Source organism: Ptiloglossa arizonensis, chromosome 8 (genome assembly GCF_051014685.1).
Source record: "Ptiloglossa arizonensis isolate GNS036 chromosome 8, iyPtiAriz1_principal, whole genome shotgun sequence".
Lineage (NCBI taxonomy): Eukaryota > Metazoa > Arthropoda > Insecta > Hymenoptera > Colletidae > Ptiloglossa > Ptiloglossa arizonensis.
In genome coordinates, this window is record NC_135055.1 from 10015501 (window position 1) to 10035121 (window position 19621).

General features: G+C 34.7%; 2 protein-coding genes across 3 annotated transcripts in view; one reads left to right on the forward strand and one right to left on the reverse strand.

Moving 5' to 3' along the window:
• The window catches only part of LOC143150541 (furin-like protease 1), a 373697-nt gene that overhangs the window by 208825 nt on the left and 145251 nt on the right, over positions 1–19621 (forward strand). The window lies entirely within an intron of this gene.
• LOC143150321 (uncharacterized) overlaps positions 1–19621 on the reverse strand; it is an 80442-nt gene that overhangs the window by 4107 nt on the left and 56714 nt on the right. Inside the window, exon 15 of the mRNA XM_076318506.1 lies at positions 1934–2032. Coding sequence (XP_076174621.1) covers positions 1934–2032 — 99 coding nt within the window. The remainder of the gene's footprint in view (positions 1–1933; positions 2033–19621) is intronic.

Here is a 19621-nt window from a genome sequence, read left to right on the forward strand (position 1 = left end):
CGGCTATTGCAAAGGTTTCGATTTTCCACGTCAGTGTAGAACATCCCCCAAAACTCACCCCCGAATACGTATCAAGGGTAACGTTTCGGGGTTGTTACCCTGTGCTACGTCTTTACGATTTTCCCCTGTCATTCACGCTGCGCGATGATATTACCTAAGGGCGAGGGCTCTACGAAATACGGTTAACCTAGCGGAAGATATTAGGTTTGCCGTGAAATTAGACCACTCGTGTTGCTAAGGGCGCGAGTGTGCACCCCTGGAAAAATCGTAATTGAATCGAACACTCGGTGAATGGCAACGCTGAAAGTTGCACTCGAAGTTTCCTGTCGATCGGTTTTTGAGATTTCCATTTGTGTTCAAAATATCACGTAAAATCGGCATAGAAATTAGAATCGATATAGAATATTTCCAATAAGTAGAAACATTCGATAAGTGGAAGTAGCTCGATGTAATTACGATACTAATTCTTCACTCGTAATTCGGTCCTCTTTGGGAAATAATATAATAATTTGTAACACAATTGTATACAGTTTAAACGTGAAACACAAGAACGATATATTTGCAAGTACTTTCGGTTCAAACGTAAGAAATTCATCGTGTATGGAACTTATATACCGAATAAATACATGCGTGCAAGTCAGAAGAAAAGTAAACACTTTTTGGAGGCAGCCATGAATAAAGTTAAACCTGTCCAGCAAATTTAAACTGAGGCAATATTGATATACATAGGTATGCTGTATATCGAGTAACTGTTGACATAAGCGACAATACGATCATTCTATATGAGAAAATGTATCGAAAATGTATTACACGATTTGTTTTCTAAGAAAATGGTTTCGAATATTTATCAGCTACACGTATATTTCATCGATTCAACAGATTGCGCTATACATTATTTGTGCACGAGAAAGAAAATAAAGATGAACAATTAAACAAAGCGATGGAAAACATCGGAGAACGCGTATGAAAATGTTTACAATGCAACGGTTCACTTACCGTAGTATGAAAAATGTTTTTGCAACGTTTTTTAAAGCGATTTGTGAAAAACATAAAATTTTTTTATTAAGCAAAAGAATACACAAAACTATCGTGTACGAATCCTATCTTCGCTTGAAACAAAGTTTATTAAAAGGAGGAACGACTCTTGATGCAATAAATACGGATTTAAAATATAATGCAAACAGTATAGCCTATAAAATTTTTAACGAATCATTTCTCAAACAATATTTAAAGTCAACGTTAACAATTCAGATCATTGACAACTGTATACGAATTAAATATGATTCGACACACTTTTTACATTTAATCGAGAATTTATATATTTCCGCGGAATGTACTACATTTTCCTGGCATGTTCGCATAAATAAATCAGTAAAGTTCCGGATACCGTATTGTTTTTCTTTTTTAAGCATGTATCTCTGGCATGCCATAATTATATGGTTCGTCGATAAGTTCGAGTTGCAAACATCGCCCATTACGTGGATCCTGTTATTTAATGTACACGTATATCGGTGAGTAAGTTCAATATATTTCGATCTTAATATTCACGCTCGAAAATAGATTCGAGCAGCGAAGGATTAAACTCGAAAATTGAGAAAACAAAACAAATCGACCGATTGCAAAAACCGGCTTCCGGTTTACCGACGAACCGTGAGAAGAAAAGCAGCGAATTAAAAACGAAGTTAAACCGCGACCACTAATAAAAGGCAAACAACAACGGAGCTTGTAGGAGGTACACAATGAGGCCAGAGAAATTTCGACTCGGCCATTTTTCCCTGCGCTGATTCCTCCGGTAGATGAAAGCTGCACCCTGACCCCCTCCCCCCTGGTCCCCGTGCTGGCGGTCCTTTAATTATAACCTCTAATTGCAGAACTTTCTATTACGTTTCTACTTTGCAGCGCGCTTGCGAACTCGCCTCGTTTTGAAAATTACCCGATCCGTGCCCTTAAAAGCATCGTCCCAAATCTCGGACCGTTTAAATTTCACGCCTCCATCCTCCTCCTCCTCCTCCACCTCCTCCTCCTCTCCACCCTGTACACGCAAACACACACGTGTGCACAGCGCTTGTACCAGGCTTTCAGCTGATATTTCACGCGGTTCTGCTGCGAAATCGCTTTGATTAGCGACGCGGATTATTGGCAACGTGATGTATTTAGGTAATAAACTTCCAATATTCTCTGGGGCTGCTTCTCGCGTTCATAAATATTTACACCCAACCCTCTCCTCACCTCTCGCACCTGATGTTTAACGTTTGAGTACTTGCCCGTTATAAAAGTTTCGTTTGTTTTTCTGTTTACCTGTTTGTTAGATTCGCAACGCCGAGTTCTCTCTTTCGGATGACTTAGCGACTCGTTGGTGTGTTCATGCGGATATAAGAGATTCACGTGGAGTAGAATCTGTTATACGAACCAATAGGAAAACTCCACTGTACGGATAAGGAAATTTTCCATTTATATCAGATTGTTCGATAAGTTTTATCGAATGACAAAACTTATCGAACAACCTATTAGAACACTTGGTAATAAATAGATAGGAGGATACTTTTCGTCGCCATCGATTTATAAGTCGAAGCAGAAAAATTGAGGTACACGAAAAATGTGCAAGGAATCGTCAACCGATAAATTACGATTACGTTCCAACTCTGGCGGGGACCCTCCCTCTTCAGAATTTTCTCCCTTTATTCGAGTACTATACCCAAATGGTTTCGATGGAATTTTTATACACGTTAACGAAAAGATCGATTTTAATTAGTATAGGTATCTTTAGGGAGCTGACACTCACCAGGATCGAAACGTAATCGTGACTTGCTCGTTAATGATTTATTATACCTGTGTGTCGATAAGTTTTCCTCTGTAGATTTATAGAACACAATTTATAGATGATTTATATATATTTCGAGGAATGCTTTGTTAAAAACGTATGAGTAAAAAAACGAAGCATAATTAATTGTACTAACATTATTTCTACATTATACTTTCTACAGTTTTAAGAAATAATGTTTTAAAATAATAGACCATTACATCGTCATCGTTACATTAAATTTACATAATATTCTTTAATAGTTGCCAGGTAATAAGGACATAGCAACAGTGCTATCCGTTTAAGTATGGAAAAACTTAAAATTAAAAATGAAAAATTATGAAAATGAAGATGTGGACCCACATAAAGTAATCATACATCTCGCCACTAAATGGAGCCTGTTTAACATCTCTAACTCGGTACTAAGAGTTGAAGAGTATGTAGCGGCTGGCCGTATTGCCTTACAAACATCTGCCGTGCAATAAAGGCCAGCACGGTTTATGACTCGAGCGCCAGCAAAAGCTATTTCTGAGGAAACATATTCTTCCAAACTTTGTCCCAGACATGGGTACGTAGCTTTCTCGCCGTCGTCTTAATAGCTAATTGCAGGCGTCATAAACCAAGGATTTCAATAGGGCCCCTGACACAAAGGTCAGAGGGCTACGGTCAAGGTGTCAGAATTAGCGTATCTGAAGCAAATCTCACTACGTCAGGAAAACGTTCGATTTTCCCACTGTAGCGACTCGTAGTCCCAAGGAAGCGTGCTAAGGTCGCAAAAAATAGACTAGGGTGAGGGAAATTGTTGAGTGGAAAGGGAAACTACCGAGGTATATACAGTCGCAACGATTAGGAGAATGGATGATTTTCACGAAAAAGTTATTAGAGACGCTTGACCTGGTGCGACTAGAAAAACGATAGGAGTCTACGTCATCAATAAACTGTGATACTGGTCTATATGAAACACGTAGTATTTCATTCAGGTAACCCTTCAAAAGTACTTTAAACCCATAGTCAGTGAAACTCTAGTCGCGTCTACGGCAAAGGTTGTAATTAGGTTAGTAATTTTATTTATTTCATTTCGTCCTCCAATCCCGGAACTGAATTATGTGATTGCTCTTACATTGTTATATTTTAAATGTCTTCAAAGGTGTCCTCTAAGAAAGAGATGATTTCTCTGAGTATGAAATATATGGACAAAAGGTGTATATTGTTTCGATTCATTGGAAGTTAAGTTGCCTTCATTAACTTTAATGGATTGAATTTTTTAACCGTTAAATATGGAAACTTATTTTTTAAAAGCTAACTTAAATGCTGAACAATTTCCTGAATTAATAAATCAATAATATTTGCTAGGCTGTATATTGTTGTAAATAATGTGAAACGATACAAAAGTTGACGAAAATCTATACAGCATACTTGTATAATTTTCTGTAATTAAAATTCAGCGATTGAGGTAACATGGGACAAATGGAATATTTAAAATGATTCAAGAAGGATGTATTCTTATAATTGTTAAATTTCGATGATAAATATATTATTATGAAAAGGAAATGTTTTAGATATCCACATTCTTCTCCATTCAAAATATCTGATTGAGTACATACGAATATTAAACCACTATATATCTTTTTTATGGACAAAATCATTTGTGTATGCATTACCTTGATCACCTAATTGTTAAAATGTTCACTTTGAGTTCCATTTGCACAGGTTGCTCTACTAAATCAACTTCCACCAGCTGATGTCAATTACAAACTGACTGTTCGTTGATACATGAATTCAGATTGTCAAAGTACGTTTCACGAATTCCATGTACACAAACGAATGCCACCGTTTTGAAAATAACAATGTAAATAGAAGCTTCAGAAACATGTTTTAACGATGTCAAATAGAATAATCGAAAGTTTTTATTCGGACGATGTAAATTAATCACAACCTTGTAAATTAATGAAATTTCACATTCTACTGAACTTATTACAAACTGTGTTTAAGAAACTACATTTTCCTTCTCATTTGAAGTATATACTAAATGATACAATTAATATTTTGTAAATATGTAAAATTATTTTCTACGCATTCCTTATCTTTATTTTGCATATCTTGCATATATTTTGCATATTTTGAAATATTATACTTGCATAAAGATATACATAAAGATCCGTAGGCTAGTTATTACAACTTCCTTGCACGTTGGATGAGTCAGTAACCAATTTCAAATTCCTGTATACGCAAAGCATGTCTGTTTATTACTTTATCTATACTCAAAATATAGAAGTTTCCATAAATAGATAAAGTCACTCGATTGTCGTAAATAGTTTTTGTGATTTTTAGTAAACAGCCTTCAGTTTTCTACGATAGTTTTCTGTATCGTATTTATTTCTTGTATTCTTTCACGCATAAAACTATATGTGTTGACCATATTTGCCGCGCCATTGTTGAAATAATTCTTCAATATTTGGATAAAACGATTGTACTTTTCATTTACTGAAAATAGAACACTCTTCAAATCACATGGTATTTTACCGTTTAATATTGTGCTCTGAACAGTTAATATATTGTTAAATTATACATTCTCGCTACGAATCAAATATAAACTTTAACTAATCTAAATTTCTGTCTTAATTAGAGATTACTGTCTTCTCGACAGTTCCGTAAAATATTGAGATGTAATGCAACGTGTACTCGATCGACAAAATTTCTTACCTACGCCACTGCATAGTCGTCTTGTCGGTAACGTAGGTGTGTGCGCGTGTGGGGGGAGAGGCACGGTGCTCCATTTATGAACACCTCTGTACGGATACAATCGATGACGATACGGCAGTTAACCCGCATCGAATGGTTCCAAGGCATTGCGACATGCGTGCAAGCGTTAATGACTTTTCCCTGCATCCGGTGCCATTATACCCACACGTTTGCAGTATAACTGAGTCACAGCAGCTTCGAAACCAAATAGAATGCACCGCTCGTAGTCAAGTGCGATAACTTCCGAAAGTGTTTCAATATCGAGAACGGTTTTAGAATCGTACAAGATGTTCAGATTTGTTGTTAAAATTGAATCGATGCAATTAAGTTTAACTTTGTCATTCATCAAACGTTTCGAACCGTCCTCTGGGTTCTCTTGGGTAAACCAATTTGGTTCAAAAACAGAACAAAAACAGAAAAGGTATTTAATACAAGAAGAACTAATACGAATAATTTTAATTTCTAACACTGATAATTAAAGTCTTGTAAACTTATTAACTAAATATTAGTCTTAGGAAACTAATATTAATCGTTTGTATTAATTGCATTTGCATTAAATTCTATTTTTGTTTTTTCGTTTTCTACTTAATTACATAATTAAACCAAATTTGTATTACAAACAGAACTCAAGGAAAGAAATGGTTAAAAACAATATGTAATTGAGCAGCTCGAAAAGATTGAGAAACTAGTTTGGAAAGCGAAAAGAATCTCTGAAACCTGTGCTTGCTAATGCAATTTTTGCCTGTAATTTTTTATACGAAACACATGTGTAAGTATTCTATTGTCCAAAATATTCAATTATCGTTAATTAATACGAATAGTGGAGGCCCTACTGGAACATCGATACTATAGAGAATAAAAGTGAGGAATAAAAATTTGAGACGCAATCGTTATCAGTTTCTTGCATCAAAAAAAGAATGTCTACGGATTTTTCTTTTCCAAGAGGCCACGCCAATGGCTTCTGCAACACTTGGAACTATAAAGCCATCCTGGTTGCTTCTCTCGGCCGTTCGGTCGCGAGATTCCATTTCGAGGAACTAATGGGAGACGTTGAAAGGAAGAATCCGGGCCGCAGAAGGGCAGGGGATAAGCTAGGGGAGTGGACCACCCTTCTTGCAGTTTTATTACGGTCGCGGACCCGCATTAACGCACCCCGGCTATCATTACGCGTTTCAGGTCTCCGCACCCCGTCCTTGCAGCAACGAGCTCGCTCTGCAAAACATAAAGGTTACAATAAAACCGACTGTTAAAGAAGGATCATTCGAGGCAGTGGGTCTTACTGGTACGAAGATATTTCTTTTTCACGCCTGTATTTGAAACAATATGGTGTAACGCTATAGTAGAAAATCCCCATTCCTCTTTTCCTCGTTGTTGCGAATTTTCGTGGACGATGAAGACAAAAACACAATTTTTTATTGTAGCAAAGCGACTCCTTTCATTGCTTCGACTCCTTCGTACCTTCACCTACATATATATGTGCAATAGATGCAACGAACGTTATTCCTTTTGTTTCGATGCGCACCGCAATCTGTTTTGTCGTAAGTATGAGATAGTAAACGAAAAATGTTTTTTAAATGTAGCAGAAATTGGTTTCGTAAGTGTTTTAGTATTGTGTTGGAAAATTAATTATTATTGTAATGACAATACAAAGTGTCTGAAACTGGTGCACATCGAGAACAATACGATGAGCATTAAGGGATCAATGACAAGCATTTATAACAGGTAGATTAACATGTTGAGCAATTTCGTTTTCATCATTTACATGTATGTACATTGTTTTGTACGAAAGAAGGATAAATTGTAAAATGGTTACCAGTTATACAGGTTGTGCCATTTAAGTTGGCTAAATGAATTACTTCGTAAACAACTTAATTTGAAAACAAGATGAAACACAACTTTTATGATTTTGTCAAATGTTTGGTGAAACACAACTTCCAAAAAATCCATCCAAAAAATGCAAATGTTGTTTTTGAAACGGAATCGTGCATTTCTTTGTACTCGAACCAATTCTTCGAAACAATTTATGAAAAAGGGTGTCGAGGCAAAAAATCAGTATCCCACAAAATACTTTACATATTTTAAGTTGTGTACTTCATTCGTATTTATTTGTTTCGGTGGAAGACACGAAAGTCAAATTAAATTGTTCACCGATGCATTGTTCAAACATAAACACTGACTACGTTACTTCCATAACGAGAAACGTAAACAAACGATGTACGAAGTGCATACTACTATGCAAAGGCAGAACGTTCGAACATCTTCAATAAATTAGGTACAGGACATATGAAACACGCAAGTTACTGCATAGACAAATATTGATTTTTCCAAAATTATACTCTAATACCTTTTTACGCAAAGTATTCCGTGAAATTGATCCGAGTAAAAAGATACAAGCGTTCCCAAAAAATGAAGTCGTGGAGAAATAGACATTATCGGACCGCTGTATTCCTACTAAAGTCTTTTTCTTTCTATTAATAAACTCGAGATATAACTCGTTTCATTTTCCCGACACATACTACACACTCGTATACCAGATTGTTCAATGTAGTCCTTATTGAACAACCAATTATACCGCACTATCGAAAGCAATAATACTTCCTAATATAAACTACAACGTAAATTTACAATTTGCTGAAATTGCGGCTGAAGTTCAGGACCCAAAGGGGTCCGTTGAACGTTGAAGAACTTGAACCGAAGTCACCTCTGTAGGCCAACACGTTTCTAATCCTTCTCCCAAAGCCTACGCCCCGGGCCAGCCACCACGAAATTTCACGGTATCACGAGCGTTCGCCGAGTATCCGAATATTTAACGCAAGTTTGTCAAGGGGACGCGTGTGTTGAGACGCTCCGCGATTACCCTCGGTCCTGCAATCGCGGTTCCGCGGGGTCCACGAAATGACTGTCCTATGTCAAAGTTAGTTCCGAGTCAAGCTCTCGTGAAATTTCTTGGAGCGAGATTAACGTGTCCCAACGCGGTATCATTTCGCGGGCTCGTCCCGTGTAATTTCGTCGGTGCCCTTTTACGTCTTTCGAATCCCGCCGCCACCGTCATCGCCATCGGCCCGCCCCACGCCGTAAACACGATCGTACCGACAAGCACGCCAGTTCTTTTACGATAGTCGAAATAATAGGCGACGCGGCGTTCGCGTCTCTGGCAATTCCCACTGGCGATTCAGTCGGCATCTGATTTAGATTAGTTTCTTTATTGCCTTTACTCCTCCCGTTCCCGTTCCACACGTGTAACGACTCCATTTAATTTCCGTTTCACGATCGTTCCGCGTCGATACCGAAGCGCGGGAACGAGACCGGGCGTGTGACTTTTCGATACGACGGAAATTCGAAAATTGGAACTGTTAACGCCAACCGCTCGCCAGGAATTTAGAACCTGTTCGTCGTGCTTTTATTACTTTTGCGTCGAAAGGCACACATTTGGAAACGAGTACCGTAACGCAGCGAACACTTTTATCGGGTATCCTCGCAATCCGAATCGTTACGAATATGTGAAATCTAAGCAATGATCACATTTAGCTTCGCGTTTATTTAGAATTGGAACGTTACCTTGAAATATTATTTTATTTTACAACTTTCGACTCTTTCGTATCTTATTTTACATTTTGCGATTACATTTTGCATTTCTGGTACACGATGCAGCGAGTCCTCGAGTTACGCGGATTTGTGGGTACGCGGTTACGCTTCCACTTATCCCTCAAGATCGGAGCAGTTTTCGGTAACGTTTTTAATTCGTATTTTCGTGACCTTTGTATCGTGTAGATTTAATCTATGTGAAAATTATGTACAATGTTATCAACAGTTGAATAGTGTTCTTTGTAAGTGATTGAGAAGCAGAAAATTGCAACTATATTTTAATGGTAATTTAGATGTATGTATGTTTACTTTCTCGAAACTTTGCAAGTTTTTAAATTACGTTTATTTCTCTTGTTCCAGGTAAGAAGATCGTTGCAAAAGTTTTCGGCGAAACCTTCCAGAATTATTGAATATATCGCTATAAAACTTAATTAACTCGCACGACCGATCCACATCGAGCTATGAATTTCCAGGTATGTAATTATTCGTTTGTTTATTACCAATACATAAATAATTCAACAGGATCATCGGATCTATTGAATATTATTTGTCTAAATGTAATACGGTGATTATGCCAAATGCTCGATTGAAAAAATCATAGTTGCAAATCATAGTGGGTATCATAATGCCAAGAAATTTCATCGGAACACTTTCGATCTTCGATTTTGAATCATCGTCGATGACACATCAATATAGACGTCTAAGATAATAAATAATGCTTTATTTAAAGAGAGAAAAGAGGAACGTGTCACAATTTATAAATTATGAAATTTACCAGCAAGTACTTACAACATAATGGAAATAAAAAATATTAAATAGAATAAAAATAATAGTTACTTATTAAGTTAAAGTAATTATAAATCTAATGTATTATCCTGCCCAAGGTATCGGGTAATTAAATTGACGTGAATTGTGTTGGTATTACAGCAGTACCGGAGCCACATCGATTTAATTAAATTAATTGTACTTTTAGAACCAACGATTAAATTTAAATTAAATACCTTTTTCTAATTAACGTTCTTCGTTCGCTGACAGAATATCCAAATTAACGTTAAACATGAATAACAATCGAAACGAATCTAGAATAAAACACATAATATGTAACTAATAATGGCACAAACAATACGAAAAACATTTCGATCGTTACAATTTGACACGTATAAATCGAAAGTTACATGAAATGTACAATGTCGCAACTAAGAGAAAAACGACAAAATTTGTAATTCGTAAGAATGTGAAATGAAATAAATAAGATACAAGCACCGATGTAATTCCTGTGATCGACTTATTTTTGTAAATCTTTGAACTTATCGTCACCGTTGTTGAACCAACTAACTAACACCAAAAACTCTTCAATTGAATCGCTAGTCATGACCGCTCTGATTTACAATAAAAGATCCGAACAAACTGATTATTTATCTTAATACATCTCTTTCAACGTCAAACGCAAAACAACGGCCGCAATTAATGCAAAAACGTTTTCGGTTGGAGGTGTATCTGGTCGTTACAAACGCGGAAATTGAATTTATTTCGTCCGTGTTATTTTTCAAATTTATGTTTACCGCATAAGCGGTGCTTTAATTAAAACCAGCACGAGCCGCGCATTGTTCGCTCTTACACGCAAACTCGCAGTTCAATTATTTCGCTGACGTTAAGTTCACGTTATTCGAACAAAATATGTATTTCGAAAGCAGCCAGAGGAATCTCTGCCTCGCCGACGAAGACACCGCGCCATCGAATCATTACGACGCGGTTTATATCGAATCAGCGTTAATCTTTGCAGAGAGGGCATCTAGACGCTAGCGAACCTCTAGCTCCTAATTATGAAAACGAGTTTTACAAACAGCGTTTCACTCGCGTTAATAAAAGATGATCAAACGTGAAACATTGTCGTACTAAATAACGGAGATCTCATTTTGATGATTAATTTCCGATTTAGTCTTCTCTCTGATTCTTCTAATTTTAAACGAAATTTCTTAAAACGTTTCCGTTTTACATAGTCGACGATACAAAATTGTAACGAAAATATTATTTTGTAACGAAATCGTGGATTACTTCGTGTTTAATTTTTACTGTTTTCTTCTTTCCGGTCGTCCAACTGAGGGTCTTTTACTTTTAAAGTCTACTTCCTCTTTGTCGTGTAAGAGTAAAGTTTTGAAAAGACTTAAAGTCTTTTGTTAAGAAAAGCTTATTTTCAGTAGGGGAGATTACCTCGTTAATTAATTACTATCCTGTAAAAGCATCAAACTATTACTGGAAAGATTGTTATTTTTCTATTTTGAAGTTGAACCTTTAATTTGGGCTACACGCGAAATTTTTGTAAAATTTCGGGTGTTTTAAGACGTGAATTTAATCGAATAGAAAATTTAAAAATTCTATTTTCCGTAAATAATCTTAAACTATAGGAAATACTACAATCTGTCTGTAAGAAGATCATGAGACTAGTGCTGGGTCTTCGAGACTCTTGTTTGCAAATTTTACAAACAGAAGCTCGAATATTTTAAAAACTTTTAGTATTTTAAATATCTCGAATGTTTAAAAGTTTTGAAAGTCTTCCTTCTTCAAAGATGTTCAAACTGTGACGACTACTATAACACTTCATCATTAATGGATTACAACAGTAATTAAAGTTTTAAATTTTTTCATCAGTCTTTATCAGAGTACAGCAGGGTCTCGATTATCCGTGGCAATGAAGATAAAAAAACTATCACGCATAAAAAATTAAAACGAAAATATTAAAAAATTATGTATGAGATAATTTTTTCAATATGTGTAATCTCCTATTTTTCTCTTTCTTTACCGACCGATTTTACTTTCTTTTATGTTATTATTACGTAATGAGAAGTCAAGAAAATTTTCTCCAGACTTAATATGTTTAGGGAAGCAGAAGAAGCGTATTTTACGCTGAATAATCCAGGTTTTATTATATTTGAAAAGATTATACGAACACTGTATATTGTAAATAAAAACACAAAAATTTGCATATCTGAAGGTAAATTTACAGTATAGTCTTACTTTATCGATTGCGCAACCAGAGAATGTATGAAGAGAAAGGGGAAGAAACCGAGAATATTCAATTTTAGTGATTTTACAGAGTATAACGTATTTTGTTGATGGCAACTAACTGTTATAAAATTAAATTTAAGTTAAAAATAGGAAAATTGATATTATATAAAACAATTATTTTTTCATTCATTTTTGTCTAATGTCTAATTAAAATATAAAAGACACTTTCTTTATAATACCTTTTTCAGCCAAATATGGTTCGTATAATTTTTATTTAAAAAAAATAATGTTATATAGTTTAAATGTTAGTAAATATATGTGCCACAATCCATCAAAAAGGTTTATTGTTTGTTTTTTAATTTCGAAAGAACCAAAAAAATCGCATTTTAGATAAGAATACCTCTTTAATCGGCTGAGAAAGGTTAACCATTTACATACAATATCTGTTACTACAAATTTACAAAAATTGAGGCCATTATGTACACGGTTAATTTATTTTAAAGTCGTTCCACGTACGTCAAATTGTATTAATATGATGTATCAGAGAGAAAAGAAAAAATTAATCTAGGGTTAAAAATGATGTGATGTTATTGATACTTTTACTTACTATCGCATGTCTCTCGAAGGCTAACTAAAATGTCTGACCTAATACAATTAGTAATTCCTATTAGGGTCAATTTTTTGTTCTCCCTAGAATATAATTGATGTATAATATTGTTAAGTTGCAAAATCAATTATGGAGAACAGCGACTTGGGAAAGTGGTTGCCGGTGCAGCCATAAAGAAGCAACGTTGCTGCACATTGGCCTGGTTCGTTGACTGCACCCATGGAAATTCTTACGTCACCATTGGGCCTTATCTAAGTGTTGGATGCAACACACAACAAGCAACTCCATAACTGCCAATCCCGTGCTATTTTTCCCTTTCCACCATTTTTCACATCACCGATCAAGACTATGACAAAGTCGACGAACAAAATGACAAAACCACCGGTCCAATTTAATAATTTCACTCCCACAAATTTAATTAAGCGTGTGACGACGTGCAGCACTTCGATACCATTTCAAAGACTGCGTGTCCCAACAAATATAATTTTCGTCACAAAAGTTAATCAAAGTTAAACAGGTCCATGGGTACTGCTTTATAGAAAGAAAAATTGTAGAAGGGAAAATATATACGAAATATGCAGGATCTGATATATTGTAATTAATAATCGAAGTTCGGTGAAATGTAGCATAATTAATAATTAACGATTACGATTATCGAATAATAAAGGTCGTAATTAACGATTATCATTACTGAGCAATCAATAGTTATGATCAATGAATAACGGAAACGATCAAAGCGTACATAATCACTTCGAACACAATTAACTTAATGTCATTAATCATGGAATGATTGCATTCCCAAGAATAATTAATCCAAGTAACGTTAATGGAATATTAATGAAAGAATTAAATATTTTTTTAATAGAAATCCTACAGAAAAGCATTCTATGACTATAAATTGAGCCCAATAACTGGAATAGCAGATTGAGAATAAATGTCACAAACATATTGTTATGTAGATTGACTTTGAGTATAATATTTCCAAAACGAATCGACTGTTCAAATTTAAAATTAAATTAAGCTGATTACACGTAGCATTTGCTGGAAAGACTGTATTATGGAAACTTCGAATAAATTGATCGATAATGCAGAAATTAATACAGATCGATGTCAGTCGATATCTGTTGTATATGTAATTACCAAATATTTGTAACGTAAATAACTTGTGTTCGTCTCAAATCTAGAATATTTGTTCAAACGATAAATTTAACGAAAGCGTTTACTGCAATTATTGTTCGTAATAAACTATTCTATTATACTTAAGTAATATTCACTGCTTAATAATGAACCTTCCATAGCTAATATGCTTTAAAAGTAAAACAGAAAACTTTAGAGGAAAATTTAACGATTTCCACTGATCTCCTTTCCTGTTCTAATCTTTCTTATCTTTCTCATATTTCTGGTCAAATTACTTTTTGTTTGGGTCGGGTACCGTACTCAAAGTCATTTTAAAAGCAGTAATTTTTCTCATCTTTCTCATTACATTATCTTCTGTTTAGGTAGGGTACTGTTTCAAAGTCATTTTGAAAGCAATACTTGCTCGAGGCTGTGTAAGAACATTGTTAAAATTATCTTCTTCTTTATCGTCAGCTAAACTTTTTGACCTTTACTCGATCAGACTTACAATTTTCCATTCATCGTTGATAGAATTTTACATTCTCATATATCGTATATTTCTGCAATTTCATTTATTTTTTGTAAAATACACGGGAATATAAAATAAAAGATGGTACTCTTGGGACAATTAAGCGTTCGAGTAATCGAGGTTTATATAAATAAATATTTATAACAGCGGTGTTTGAATACTTGATAAATAATCGAAGAACGCTCAGATAGTCGAGGCTATATCGTACTTACAAAAACAAATGTTACGATACCGAGTTATCAAGAAGCAATGTTTCAAACATATTTCCAATATAAAATTTATTCAGTGAAAAAAATATACATCATTATAAAGCATCTACATAATATTTTAATAATATACGCGTTTAAAATCATATAGGAGGAAGGGATATCTTCATAATGGCTACTTTTATATTATAAATTTATCATTGCGCTGCCACAGAACAGACTGGAAAAAGTCACAATTTTAATATTATAAACAACTGTCTTACTAAGAAATTGATAGTTTTTTGCGCATAGACAATTTTCTTCTTATCTTCAAATGGAAAATAATTCACGGTACCATGGAACGTATATTTTTACATAAATTATAATGTTGAATCATAGTATTAACTAGCTAAAGAAAATAGTTTCAAGGAAAATACAGTTAAAGTTTCAACCTTACACATTTCTAAAAGTACGCCTACTTTAATCTTGTTATATTTTTCGGTGACTTTGCGATAAATTTTAAAAGATCGACGGATAATATTGCTCGATGCTAAATTCCTTAGGGGTTTTTAATGGTTTTAGTATCGAACAAAATGACAGTTCGTACATAGGAGTTCTCGTATACAATTTGTACGACGATGTGGTTGACGCCCATTAACCGTGCTGTGAAAATTAACATATTGTCTGCGAATTTCGAACTAAATGTCAAGTTGGGAGGGGTGGGGGATCACTTGCATCTCCTGTTTCCACTTCGAATTTCGACCCATTAGTATTTGGGTGTAGTCCTTGCGGTGATTGAGAATTTCGGTGGTTCGAGCTACAAAGACTTTTGAAATAATACTGTCGTTTTTTAATAGATACGATTCTCAGTTTATTTTTATTGGATGACTATATAGTATATAGTATATACTACATGTACTGTATAGTATAGTACTGTTATTGAAGGACAAAACTTATTGAGCAACCTAGTAAATCTCTTCAATAAGTTCTACAGAAGGACAAAACTTCTTGAAAAACCTAGTATTTAATATAGTGATAAACAAAGGTTTGTGGAAATCATCTACATACCCCGTTTATCTGCCCTAACCGATGTTTCTCGTTTCAAAGCACATTCTGATAAATCATCACCAACATTTGTTTTTTCAAATTGTCTCACGCTTTTACTTACGACTGTCCTTAATTTTTTCATATATTTTACAACCGTTTCGTGCAACATTCTTGAATCTTTCGAATGTGCGTAGAGAACGTCCAAAGGACATTTCTTCGGACATTTTCGCGTACGTAGCACTCGTATTTAACGAAGTCGTTCTTTCGGGAAGATCGAGCCAAACCTGAAACTTTTCTTAGAACGCTCATCAGGGGAAGAGTCAAGTTAACCGGTAATACGAGAATTTTCCCGATTGTGATTACCAGGTAACAATTTTCCCGGTGACGCTCTTGTTAGACAGAGTGAAAATCGAGGCGGAAACTGGGCATCGTAGAGTCGCGGTAATACTATAGTTTCTCCAGCTGTAACTGTAATGTTTCGGAAGGTTTCCTTTCGAGCCACGAGTACCATGAACACACGCGAATCTTGCGTAATGAAACGTGAAATAATTTCAAACCGTCCTGAGTAAAGTAAACGTTAACGTGATCTTTTCTAAGCGCGTAAAAAGCAACTGCGACCGGAAGGAAGTGACCCGACCTTTAAAACAAAGATGTCTCCCTTCTCTTTGTTTATCGTTACGCCGAACGAAAATGGAGCTCGCTGATCTTTCGCTAATAACAACCGTGAAACCGTTATTCCATTCGTTTGCGAGAAACGAACGCCGAGAATTTTGCGGGAAGTATATAGTATATAATTACGAACCAGTGTAACGACGCTTGTTCCCGCGTTAATGTGGTGTCCTGTAAAAATTTCAGAGAATTGCAGGCTAACGGCATTTTTTACGGACTGATAATGGAAAATCGATCCCAGCATCGATACTTACACGGTACGCTAGTCCAATAATGCGAAATCGATGGTAAGCCATTCTTGAAGCCACGGAGACGGTTACTTCGAAATCTGTTCTACCGACGGAGATCGTCACGGGAGACCGCCATGGGAAATCATGATGATTGCAGATCGTTGCGAACAATGGCGTCAGTTGCGTTAAGGGGTTACACCGTTACAGAGATGGAAAAACGAGGCCTGTGATATTTTTCTAGAGGATGTATACGTCACAATTAAATTATCGGTTAATATATTTGTTCCGTTGGAAATTCTCGACGATTGGACGAATTTGGAACCACCTTTGAATAAATATAAATGTAAAGTCAGCTGTGCACCGGGATACATGTCACTTTGTTTTATTTCTTTGTAATATTTCCCGCTCTTTTGCTCGATCTTCTCATTCGCACTTCTATAGTGCTCTGGTAAAACCTATTCTGGAATATGGCAGTTTCGTATGGTCTTTATGTTATAAATCACGCGTTAATGACATTGAAAGAATATGGCACAAATTTATACGCCTTGTCGTTAGGTACAGTGGTTGTCCCATACCTATCGACTCGCATAATTATGAAAACTCGTATGAAAATACGAATCTTCGAACATTGCATAATAGAAGAAAAGTTCTCGATATTATGTTCGTAAGTAAAGTAATCGTAAATTGTATTTCATGTTCAGCAATTATTTAATCGTTCTCTTTGTATCTACCATCAGAATATCCAAGGAATCACAGTCTATTTTATTCTGTAAACCAAGACACAATATACGGATTTCAAAATTGTATAAATAGAATAATTAATAATGTTAACACAGTACACGCAAAAACAAATATAATTGTATAATGATTATTTCACTAACCTTTATAAGTGATAATACTTTCCTTTTTTGTAATTTTTATTTTTGTTACGTATTATCTTCTTTTTGTACTAAAGGGTTTTTCCCGCGAATAAACGAACGAATGAATTTCCCTTTTCGTGATCTATGCTCTCTTAGACTTCCTACTGCACTATTTGTGCATATAACAATACTATATAGTAATTTGATTTGTCTTAATATTTTCTACTTATGTAGAAACATTGATCAAAATGTTATGGATTTAAATAAACTATTTCTACACTGCTCTAAAAACCAAAGTAAATTCTTAATTTCGTTATTTTATCGTCCATTCTAAGTAGAAAAAGCCATGACGTGCAAATCGATGAAATTAAAGACCAAAATCATGCTGTACATTAATAAGTATGTAACATTCGATGAAACAGCTGCTAAACAACATTCCTTTATCGAATGATGATGTAATGTCGAACATTATAGGAATGTTAGACAACGTTACACGGAAGTACATGTGTGCACGAACATGTGTACAGGGGTACACATAATCATGAGCATAGTTATCATGAGCACGCATTAGATTCGAGGGTTCCCAGTATGATAGGCTTTCAGGGTTAATACAATACGACTAGTATTGCAGTATGCTCTTCTGATTAGACCAGAGTATCAGTATGGGCATTCAGGATCTCGATTATTGCAATAATGCGATCGTCTACTAAACTTGTTATTATCCACGGTTGAGTCTTAATTCTTTCCAGATCGATGAAAATTCAATAGTTAATTAAGAAAAAATATATTGGTATAATTCTATAACGATAAACTGAAATTATGTTGCAAACGATTTTAAACTAAACTAAAGACTAGAAACGAATGTTATCAATGTGAATTCATAATCTCCCATTATGAGTAGGACGAAAAATTTGTTTAATGATTTAATTTATTCATACTGGAAATATACAACACACCACGTTCGACGAAATGCAATTAATCGCTGATATTTTTAAAATACTTACGAACTTGATTAACTCTGGTACTGGATTTGTCACTTGATAATGCTTTTTGCAATAATCTTGATATGTGAAACAACTTTAATTGCGTTCGTACTTTGCGAATTCTTCTCTTATTTTCATGTATCGAGATTTGCTTGTTAACAAGGATTATAAAACAATACTTAAGAACGAGTACTTCGCATGCAGTAGTTTTATACGCTGTATGGTCAGACGCTTTGACCGAAGACTGCACTCTATTCCAATCTGTTTAAGTATTGTACTTTCTTCAACGCTTTTTGTACCGTAGTTTTCAGGATTATTATATAATTTAATCAAAGTTACATAATTAAATTGTTTGATAATTAAAAATATCTCTTTTGCTTGCCTATTCGTAAATAATAGTATGAATAAAAACGGTTAAACGAGCATACGTATATAGCACAGTTTTACTAAATGTTTTGCCTGTGTTTATCTTTGTAAAGGATGAGTAATGCAATAATTTATTGATATAAATTCAAATATACCTTTTTGTTATACGAGATTTATACTTATATTCAAAATATAATTAAGAAAATAGCTTTGTTTGCTCTTTTTGGATGAGCGAGTTAATTATGAGTAAACAAACTGTTTTATTGGTCAGTCAGAGTAACAAAATTCTGTTTTATTATTCTAACAACAACCACAATGCCTAATAGAAGTATTATATTAATTATATTATAAAACCAAACGTTGGGTAAAATTAAACTATACTCATTTTTACTATTAATTTGATAATATTAAATTGTTTCATTTTACCATAAGTCTATGTTTTTAATACGATAAACGTATTCGAAATTTTCCGTAATAAATCAAAGAGTGGAACAGGACTTTAATCTGGATGAAATTTCACTTGTAGTTGTCTTATTCGGTTAAACTGCATTTGTTATTTAGTATTCCGAATTATTTGTTCCTTTGAGTAATTAACATTTCAATGCTTTATACTGTACCTTGTTTGCTCAATTTCTTTTTAAATTTGCGATATTACTGTATTTCATTGAAACGATTGAGATTATAAATTATGGTACCTCTAGACTGCTGTTTCTTCTACGGCATATTGCGTGCGTTATCCATTATCATCTCGAAGCAAAGTAAAATTTACTTACGCCACTCTGATTCTCGAGAGGCCAATTAAGTTGCAACTATCGTAGCTGCCTTTGAAGATAGCACATCATTCGAAGACACGTTGCAAATTCTGCTGACGCCTACGACTGTTCTCTGGTCGTGTA